The sequence below is a fragment of the Echinops telfairi genome, unplaced genomic scaffold, assembly GCF_000313985.2.
Source record: "Echinops telfairi isolate 266 unplaced genomic scaffold, ASM31398v2 ScPeMD7_4225;HRSCAF=4972, whole genome shotgun sequence".
In the NCBI taxonomy this organism is placed as follows: Eukaryota; Metazoa; Chordata; class Mammalia; order Afrosoricida; family Tenrecidae; genus Echinops; species Echinops telfairi.
In genome coordinates, this window is record NW_022108124.1 from 21,930,056 (window position 1) to 21,941,182 (window position 11,127).

The following is an 11,127-nucleotide window of genomic DNA, read 5'->3' on the forward strand; positions in this document are numbered from 1 at the left end:
CTTTTAAACCCTCTGCCTCAGGACGCTGGTTCTCTCAGTTGTCCAGTAAGGTGCTGCACCTGAGCTTGGGTTTGCAGTTGCATATGGGCAGGGCGCTGTGCTGTGTTCTTTGGTGCTGTGGGATCCAGGAGTCAGTCCGGTCGCTGTGTCTCAGAAGGAGGTCCAAGCGCTTGGACTCTCAGGGAATCTATGTTTGGTACTCGCACATTTCCTCTCTTTACTTCCCATGTCCTGGCTGAGTTATATATTTTACAATGGTTTGTGCACTCCAGGTGTCTTGAAAACCCACAGGGGCAGTTCTACCCTGTCCTCTAGGGGCGCTATAGAATCAATTTGATGGAACAGAGTCTTAGGGGAAATCTCGGTTTACAGTGTACAAGAGACATTGTTGAACTACCTACCCTCGTTCTCATGCAACTCTAAGTCCTGTTACATGGCCACCCCCTGCCCTCCCACCTTGGCTGAATGTCTTGGTCATCCCTGTGGTAGTTACAGGTACACAATTTCATGTTAACTTGATAAAAGAATGAAGGGGTGGAGTCTAGCCTGTCAATCAGGTCACAGCCTCATGAGGCCTTGTGGGTGTGGCCTAATGATGAGGATTCTGGGAACTTCCTCTCTCTTTCACACTGGAGGTGGACCACACTCTGCTTCACCTTCCTGTTGACAAGCCACGCGGAGCCACGCTGATGGCAGTCAGAGCCCTGGAGATGCGTCCACTGCCTGCCATTGGATCCACAAGACTTGCACCCACCAACCTGTGATCTTCATACATTCAGCATCATTGCACGTGCTGCATGAGTCCAAAGAAAAATTTATGGACTAGTATTGGACTGATATCGGATTTATAGACTTGATCTGGACTGGGCTGGGATGCTTTCTCAATATACAATTTCTCTTTGATTTAAAGCTCTCTCTTACACATGAGGATCTTACACATGAGGATCTCTGGATTTGTTTCTCTAGTCAGCTGGCTTAACATACACCCTTTCATAAGCAGCCATATGGAAGAGGGGAGTCCGATGACCCATTACTGAGATAGGGACCAAGACATCTGAGCACCTGAAGTGGTATCAGGCCTGCTGGACGGCCAGTGGGTGTGGTGAGGTGCTGACTGCTGCTGAGGAGGGATGCTGACAAGGCTCCATGCAGGAAAGACAACATGCAGATCTGCACTGCTGATCACTACTTTCTGGCACTTGTGAGACATCGATGCTGGTTTGAAAGCATCAGATGAACAGGGCATTACACCCTGGCAGAAGCAAGGACCAGGCGTTGCTAGGGCTTCTCACCCTTTCTGCTAAAATCACTCTCAAAGCAAGCCCACTTTCTCCAGAGTGAGCCTGCTCATAGGACCCACCCTTACAGCTGGCAACTTCCAACTTGCCAGAGGCGCCTTTGCTCTACCTGTGCCTGTTTGAGAAGTCCCCGAAAGGAGCAGTGACAGGCCCAGGCCCAGCCTGGATTAATTAGCTGTGCCTTGAGGATGTGCTGAGGTAGAAAATGACATCCTGAGGTGGTGCTGCCCTTGGGTGAGTGGAGGACATGATTCCTCTGGGAAGGGCTGATGGGACAGTGTATAGACCATCCCATGGGTGCCTACCACTCTGGACCACACAACAATGGATGTAGTGACAGATGACATGCTTCATCCGATCCAATCAAAATGTTCCATGTAGAAAATAGGAATCTCTGTCAGCGCCATTTCATGCCTTCCACATCCCACTCTCCTTATACTTATTCAACTTTCTTTGCCATCACAAAAGTCTATCATGCACACTTCTGAAATTCATACCATTTTGTCTTTTATTTTTAACTTGCGAAACCTCCGCTAATATTTGACGCCGGTGTTTCCCACATGGCCCTCGGCACCCGCAACATGTGTCTGCAGTTCCCGGGAAGGGTATTCCTCTGACCTTTGAGGCCATGCTTGGCTGCCTCCGGCCTCCAGCCTCCCCTATCTCTGTATCTCACCTGCTCCTCATTACTTCCCTCTCTACCTATGGAAAGGTCATCTTGGCTTCACGCCAGTGGCCCAATTTCACTGGGCCTCCTTTTCTACACTCACCAAGGTTTTTGACCTGTATGAATCTGTTTTATCTTCTCTGGCTACCCAGGTTGTCAAGTATTATTGGGGAAAAATTGTATCAGTCCATAGAGTTATGAAACAGAGAAGTGTTGTTTCAAGCTTCTATAAACCTTTCCCTGGCTGGACAGTCAAGCTACTTGTCACTTGTCTTTCTCGTATCGTGCCCACACCAACGGATTACATTTGCCTTATGTTCTAAGCTGTACGCTACTTGATACAGTAGGCAAATAATGCAGAAACGTGTTCACTTCATGAGTGACTAAGTGATTGTCTCAGCAGATACATCTTCCTTAAGGGAAGCAAGGCTTGGGATATGGACACTCAGGTAAATTTTCCTTTCTGCATAAATTAAAAAGAATTAGGAAGTACCTAACCTCAGTGCATTTATGAAGATGCATTTATGAATTAGGGCATTCCAACTTAGCATTCTGGTCATAGGATGGTAACTGCAAAGTAAGTGAGTATCATTGAAAAAGCAAGATCCATCATCAAAATTATCAGTATCTATTTGGCAAAAGTGGATGGAAAACCCCAATATAAGATGATGGAATTGACAAGAAAACAAGTCTGGGAAGAAGTATTCATAGCAGCGAGTTAATGAGATCGTCGATAGCTGAGTATCATTATTTATCAGACATCACCACCCGCAAATGGTTCAACAAACTTTTAAAATGCTGAATGAAATGGATGAAAAAAACCATTGGATCCACACAAATATAAGCTACTAGATAGTTGACCAGGAGGAATTCCAAAGAGAGTAAATTGGCACTGCCATGTGGATTGAGGGAGGGGCTTATTTTTCAGGGATTCATTTAAAATGAAAATAGTCAAGGTTTTGGAGTTAGTGACTGGCATTATGTTAATATTACTTCTTCTATAATTCTTATCTGTGAATAATGTAAGAATAATATGGTCACATTTCTTTACACACATGTCTGACATTAGAAATGTGACAGCAGTAGGCTGCTTCGTGGAGATTCTGCAGGGCCCAGAGACCCTTCTGAAAGCCTCTCCTCTCTCTAGCCTGGCACTTTTCTCAGCGATTTTATTTCTCTCCAATCCTTTGACTACAACTTATTGGGCCAGGTGGAGCACCTTAGTATGAGCCAGCAAAGGTATCTAGGATAGAGGAGGAAGCAGCTGACGTTTTTTGTCCCCAGCACAGGTGAATCAAATCGCTGCTCTTGCATTCCATGAGACACCCAGACCTTCACAGTGAACTTCCTTTTTCTCCTTGAGTTGGATACATAGTATCTATTGCTTGGGCTGTGGTGAAACATATTCCTATATGATGTGTGGTACTGTAAACAGGTATTCATTTTGTGGGGAAACATTTGGTAATACGTATGTCTATTAAGAACACACATGTATGCCTGTAGACTCCATTGTATCACTTGTGCAGGGCAGGGGGTGGGGGAGGTCATGTATTGGGAGGAATTTATCTGATGCATGCACTTTCCTGTTCCTCACAATGCGTTTTATGATGCCAAAAAGTCAGGACATCACTGGGGTTTCCAAAATCTGGGGCTGGTTGAGATATCAGCATGTGTCTGTGTTTTGCAACATTGTGAACTTAGAATGTTTCAGAACAAATAATGAACGGAGACTACTCTGCTGTGATCTTACGTGGAGAATCTATCGACAGCACAAGAGACATCATGCCTCTGACATCATTTATTTATGTACACAAGACCCTCACCATCAAGGCCAGCCTGAGCCTCCGCACCCTTTCTGCGCGGAGGCTAACGGTTCCCTTGGGTTTCCAAGGTGCATGTTTGCAGGGAAGCGAAATGCCTCATCTTGCTTCTGTGGAGCAGCGGGTGGGTTTGAACCCTCGGCACCACAAGGGTCCTGTTTCGTGTTTGTGTATGGTGAATACGCGTAAAAGCAGGAAAAAAGGCACCTGGATAAAATGATCTGTTTCTTAGGACGGGGAGTTACGCATGCTTTGCTGATCTTCTAATCGTCTGCAGTGGTCACGATGCAGTCAGAAAGGTATCTATCACTTGAAATAGGGCCTATGCAAAATGACATGTAGTATGTCAGGTGCGATACAGAATTATTTCTGTTCGTTTACAAGACAAACTTTGAAAAGTTCAAAATGACATGTGAGGTCCACATCGTCGAGTGTAACAGCAACAACAAAAGATTCTCTTCTGTCTTTGATTTTTCAGTGCCCCGATAAAATATCAATACTACTGAGTTCCTCGCTACACCAACGTGTCAATGAAAGCGTTTGTACTTGCTCACAGTTGTGTTACCGTCTAGGGAACTCACAAGTTCTGCCCCGTTCTAGGGTCACTATGACTCGGCATCGACTTAAAAGCTGTGAGTTTGGTTTGGTTGGACTTTTAAAAATCTTAATCAATTAAGAATGAGTATAATTGCAACCAAATGATTACAATCAAATTATTTATTTTAAAGGATTATGACTTTACAGGGTTTTAATCAAGTTACAACAGTTTAGAGATATAGATAAATACACACACATAGAATATATACTTTTTAAGACAGTAAGATACACTTTATGATATATAATCTTTTTAAAATCACAAAATATATATTTCTCAGATATGAAATATGGCCAGTATGACTAGGAACACAGTTAATATCGAGGGTCAGAGTAAGCTCTTTGCAAGTAGTAGACTTCCATATGTGACATCAGTAAGACCATGACACCCAGAAGCCATCCAACTGGCATTACTTTGGTAGGGCGAATCGCTGAGACTGGCAGAGTTTCACAAAAGGTTTTGACACTGGACAGGCTTTAGCTGCTGGTAGGTTTTAACGACTGCTTAGCAAACTTGGGACACAGGTGCAGGAGCAGGTACAAGTGGGTCACAGTTGCAGCTTAGGTCAATCTGGTCCTACGCCTTTCATCACTCTGGAACCTGGGCAGTGACGTCCTGAGCTTTCATCGCTTGTGGCTTTTCTAAAACTTTAACATCTCCTAAATATGGGAATTTACAGGCACAGATCAAGAAACAGACCGTGTGTGTGTGTGTTGCACTTCTGCCAGTAAAACATTCCCAGCCGACACATTCATCCTGCGGCTAACATCTTTCTGGGAGGGGCCGCTGCTCATTCATGCAAAAAGCGCCAGCCCCGTCCCTTGCTGTGGAGTCAGCGCACAGAGCACCACCGGGCAGCGTAGACCGGACCCCAGAGGCTTCCAAGGCTGTGCATCACGATAGCACACTCGAACCTCTTCTCTCTTGGAATGGCAGGGAGGTGCCCAGGCCCAACCTTTGGGTCAGCAGTCGAGGGCTTAAAAACCATAACTCCAACAAGACTTCTTATCTGCTGCGGAACGACACACAAGGTAGCTTTGCTTTGTCTGAGGCAAAGGGAAAGAGGAGCATATGTTCTGAGCTGTAGAAAAACGGGTTCAAGCCACATGATCCATTACCTCCTCAAATGCTGAAGGGACATAATGCTCTCTAGGATAGGGATGTTTTTCTTCTCTCTTTCGCAAGGTTGCCTCGCAGACCGGCGGTGGGTGTTTCACTCAATCTCAAAACAGGGCACCTGCTTCCTGGTGGAGGAGCTCGCGTTCTCCGAGGGGCGGTAGGACAGTGTGCTCATCTTGGTGGACAGGCTGGGGTGGGACTTGGCCTTCGGAGGGATGTATTTCAGAAGCTGGAGAATATACTTCTTGAACTTTTTCCCCAGGAAGCCGTAAAAGAAGGGGTTGAGGCAGTTGTTAAAATACGCTATGCAGATGGTGATGGGCATGGCGGTGTCCACAATGTCCGCCACGTGGCAGTCGCGGATGATGCCCAGCTGAATGAGCACGTCCAGAAAGGTGAAGATTTGGTGCGGGACCCAGGAGAAGAAGAAGAAGAGGACAATGGCCATGATGATCTTAAAGATGTCGTCGTTCCTCGGCTTGTTCTTCTGAATCTCATAGGCCTTCTTGAGGGTCTTCCAGATGAGAGTGTAGCTCGTCAGAATGATCAGAAACGGAAACAAGAAGCCCAGGATGTTCTTGGTCAGGCCCATGCCCACGGGGAGGGTTGAATTCTGGGACTCGTAGTGGAAAGCACACACGGTGATATTGGTGTTCTCGATGAAAAACACGTTTCGGTGGATCACGGCCGGCAAACTCGCCAAGGCAGCCAGCAGCCAAATGGTGATGCAGGTGACTTTGGCTACCAGCATTGTGCGCCGGAGACGGGACTTCATGGGGTGAACAATGGCCAGGTAGCGATCGATGCTGAGACACGTCAGGAGGAACACGCTGGCATAGAGGTTGAAGCTCACGCTGGCCGAAGCAATCTTACACAGGTAATTGCCGAAGGGCCAGCGGTACTCCATGGCGGTGTAGACGGCCCAGAGCGGCAGGGTCAGTAAGAAGCACAGGTCGGCCAGCGCCAAATTCAGGAGGAAGATGCTGGCCACAGTCTTCAGCTTCATGTAGAAGTAGATGACGATCACCACTAGGCTGTTCCCAAAGATGCCCACCACGAAGATGATGCTGTACAACGTGGGGATCATGATGAAGATGTAACTGTGTCTGCCTGCCTTGGGACAGTCGTCCTGGATTCTTCTGATACCATCGTCAACAGAGGAGTTGAGGGTCATTTTGGCGGCGTGGCCGGCTCGGCTGAGTCCCCGAGAAGGATGCTGAGCGCACCTGGAACCAAAGGACAAGATGAAGAAAAGTTAACGTGCGGTTGTGGACAGATCCACCATTTAATCTCTCAGCCTACCATCCGGGGAGCTCAGTCTAAAGAGCCGGGGAGAATCCGAGCACACTTCGTGAAGTCAGCCTGTAAGCTGATACGCGTGGAGAGAGAACGTTTAAAGGGCACGCTGGAAAACACGGCCTTTGTGGCAGTGATAAACATCCTCCCAGAACAACGGCAATGGGGCCCCCTACCAGTGAGCGTTTCGGGGTCTGTGGCATTTTTGTCTACAAGTAAATCCTGGCTCTCAACTGGATGAAAATACATCATTCAAACTTCAAATACTGCTCCTCAATGACTTATTCAGCAAGAAGACTCGAGTTTTTCCTGCGGTAAGCAAGGCTAATTAATTTTGTCTTTAACCTCTGAAGTGTGACATAGCCCTGCTTAACACTTTTAGCCATTCCTTTCATCTCCTGGTCTTCACTGAGGACGACAGAGCATTAGCACCCTCCTTTGCACGGTGCGTGGTGAGACTAGCTGCCTCCGTGCTACTGACAAATTGGCCACTGTGGAAATTAATGTAACGGAGCCAAGTGAAGGCGTTAGATGTTGGGGACTAGTCCCTCGTGGCTTCCAGGGCTCTCCAACCTTTTGGCACTCACACCTCAACTCGGGCCTAGCCCAAGGGTCTGCCTTCCAGTCCTTTCTGAAATCAGCCACTTGTGTCCCAAGGCGGTCACATGAGCAGATCCGGTCAAGGCTTATCAGTTTGCCACAACGTCCTGAGTGAGGCTTTGTGGCCGTAGGAGCTCAGGACGGTGCTCCACCAGGAGTGGCTGCAGGTGTGTGTTCTGGTAGTTTACAGAAGCAGCAAGCTATCGCTGATGCCAGTGGTTCTCAGCCTTCCTCATGCCGCCACCCTTTCATACAGCTCCTTATGTGGGGGTGACCCCCGGCCATAACATTATTTCATTGCTACTTCATCACTGCCGTTTTGCTACTGGGATGAATTGTCATGTAAATATCTGATAGGCAGGATGTATTTGCATTGTTACAAAATTGAACATCATGATAGCATAATGATTCATCACAAAACAATATGTAATTATATATTGCGACTATTTATTTCTAATGACAAATCAATGAAATGTCTTGAAGTATGGTGTAGCATGGGTAACAGTCTTCACACCGGGTACTCGTCTGTGGGCGGACCCGCCTGGAGACGGATAGTGGAGCGATGTCTCTGTTCCTAAGACTGTCAGAAAGATGTGTTTTCCGATGGTGTAAGGCGACCCTTGTGTGAAGGCCGTTCAACCCCTAAGGGGGTTGCGACCCACAGGATGAGAACTGTTGGTGTATGCGATTTACGAAATCCACCTATTCTGCCCTATACCAGGGGAAGGAGGCCAAAGGCCTGCCTCAGAGGTGGCTGGGCGCACACTGGAGTGAAGGCCGCCAGTGGGGCTGGACATACGTGGTCTATGGCTACATCAGGAGCAGAGGTCTGCGTGAGCCTGGCTGAGCCTCCCCATGCAGCAGTGTGTCCCAGGGGACAGGACAGGAAGAAGACAGTCATGGCTGCTCAGAGAGGCTGGGCTCAGCATGTGGGGCCCTAGATTCCCATGCCCACAGGAAGGTCCATCCTGGTTAGAATGCTACCACCAGGTGCCATCACACGCCCGATGAGCCTCCCCACGGATGCATTAGATAACACAGGAGAACAACAGGGTTACAGGTGGCCTTCTTGCCGCCTCTAAACAGCCAATCTGGTGTTTGGTTCCTTCTCATTTATACCCAGCCCGCTGTCATTTAAATCTCTTCCTTCTCCTTTCATTCCCAGGGGCGTCAGGATCTGCGGAGGGTTCCATCCTCTGCACAGGCCCCATTCTCTGTGAAGCATTTCTGGGTAAGTGATAACTCTTGTCCTCCCTTCTGGCCCTAGGACACGGGTTTTGACAACAATAGTTGTCTTGTAATGAACTTGGCTCAGCTCCTTGAGGGCGGAGCCCGTGGTGAGTCATCTTGTTTACCAGTGTAACCTCTGGCACATTCCAGGAAGGCAGATGATACTTGTTGTCTGAGGTGCAAATGGAGACAGAAATGAGGAACTACGGAAAGGCAATGGGTAGAGAGGATGGAGGCTCATTTCAATGGGCCTGATAGAACCAATCTGTGTCTAATGTGCCAAAGAACTTCAGAGGAGACCCCTAGCACTAAACCAGGCATCATCATGCACAAGAAAAACAACACAAACCTGCGAAGTAAAAGCACTTTTAGAAATCTGTGCTTTGACAAAAAACAGATGAAAAGGGGTCATTTAAAAGAAACTAGACTCTTCTGTGATCTTGGTCGCAGGGAGGAGATGAGCCAGTCAGGGTGCAGGGTAGCAACGATGAAACATACAACTTTCCCCTAGTTCCTAAATGCTTCCTCAGCCCACCCCACTATCCTGATCCCAATTCTACCTTACAAATCTGGCTAGACCATAGGATGTACACTGGTACAGATAGGAACTGGAAACACAGGGAATCCAGGGCGGATGACCCCTTCAGGACCAGTGGTGAGAGTGGCGATACCAGGTGGGTGGAGGAGGATGGGGTAGAAAAGGGGAGCTGATTACAAGGATCTCCATATAATCCCCTCCTTGGGGGATGGGCAACAGAAAAGTGGATGAGGGAAGACGTTGGACAGTGTAAGACATGACAAAATAATAATTTATAAATTATCAGGGGTTCATGAGGAAGGGGGGAGCAGGAAGGGAGGGGAAAATGAGCTGGTACCAAGGGCTCAGATTGATGATGGCAACAAATGTAAAAATGTGCTTGACACAATGGGTGGATGTGTGGATTATGATAAGAGTTGTGTGAACCCCGAATAAAATGATAAAGAAAGAAAGAGATAGAAAGAAACTAGACTAGGTTCTCAGATAAGTCGGATCTATTTCTGTCTCAGAATACTAACTGGCACCTCATGGATGATTCCATTCCTGTTCTTTAAGTTCCTGGAGTTCTGCTAAGTTGCAAGTATAAATCCATTTGGGTAAAAAACAAATATTCTTTATGAAAGAGTACACGCTTCATAAAAAGTACTGTGGCGAGCAGTCATGTGCACCTTCACGTGGCTGGATTTGCTCCTTGGCTAAGCTTCTCGTACCTCGTTGAGGCTATTTGGATTGTGCCCATGGGAAAAGGGAATCTTCCAGGTTAAAGGACCTTGCAGATGGGAAGGTGCCTGAGGTGACCTCCATGCTGCTAAGGTAGGGAAGTGGAACACATTTGGTGAGCTTGGCACATGGGCCCTAAAGTTAGGAAAACATCAACTTGATGCGTTAGATTCCACTGGGGCCCCTGAGCTCGAACCTACTGCCAAGGAGTTGATCCCAACTTAACAGAGCAGGGGATTGATCTTTTCCCTCCAACTCTGCTGTGTTGGCATACAACTACAACGCAGGTGTTTTTGTTTTTAATCAATTATATGTCTAGTGTTGGGTAGAATTTTATTGACTAGTCTGGAACTGGCATTATCATTGAAATACAATTTATATTAAAAAGTCCCCGCATGGGCACTAACCCATCTAAGGGGAGGATATTGTTTATATCTCCAGAGGAGAGGGAGAGAGAGACCAGGCTTCAACCTGGTGCACCGATGTGAAGACAACATCCTGGCATCTATCAGGGAACCAACAGAGGTCTACGGAACTGGCCCCAATCCCAACTATGTGGGCCCTCACCCGACAGAAGAATGCACTTCAGAGGACAGCACTGAAGCTACAGCTCAGGGAGAGGGACACGTCTGATCAGAGCACACAGGTTAAACGAAGAGGGAAGGAGAGAGAGTGGAACCCATCCTGGCCCACCAAGCCCCGAGGACAGTATTCCTTCTCAGCGCAGACAATGCCCAGAGAGGACCATAGGGCCAGCCCCACCATGAGACAGGACATCCCTCACTGGACCACAGCGCTATGGGGGACAACACTGGAGACACAGTGCAGGAATTGTACCCTATCTGACCCCATCATATTGGGGCGAAACATTAAGGGCACGCAGCAGAGCAGCAATGAAGTCTCCAGCGCATACCAAAAATCGACTTTGGGGACAGAGTGTGGCACCCCATCAGACTCGGCTGGAAAACAACTACTTATAGGCTTTTCCTTTTTGTCATTGGCTTTCTTTTTTTGTTGTTGGTGGTTTTGTCTTTTTTCCCCTTATTAATGTCTCTGCATGTCTATCTAGATAAGATAGGCGGGATAAACAATTCAGAGAAAAAAACAACGGGACTGACAGTTCCGGGGGAGGGTGCACAGAAGGGGAGGTGGGGGAAAGGAAGGGGGTGCCAACCAACCCAGGGACAAGGGAACACCAAGTGAGTTAAAAATCAGTGGAGAGAAGGGTGTAGGATGCCTAGTGG

At 47.5% G+C, this 11,127-nt stretch overlaps 1 protein-coding gene across 1 annotated transcript; it reads right to left on the reverse strand.

Moving 5' to 3' along the window:
* Positions 1–5,086: 5,086 nt before the first annotated feature.
* On the reverse strand, positions 5,087–6,758 carry AGTR1 (angiotensin II receptor type 1). The gene has a single exon (XM_004708530.2). It carries the CDS (start codon positions 6,671–6,673, stop codon positions 5,594–5,596), a length of 1,080 nt encoding a protein of 359 aa, XP_004708587.1. The 5' UTR covers positions 6,674–6,758; the 3' UTR covers positions 5,087–5,593.
* Positions 6,759–11,127: the final 4,369 nt, after the last annotated feature.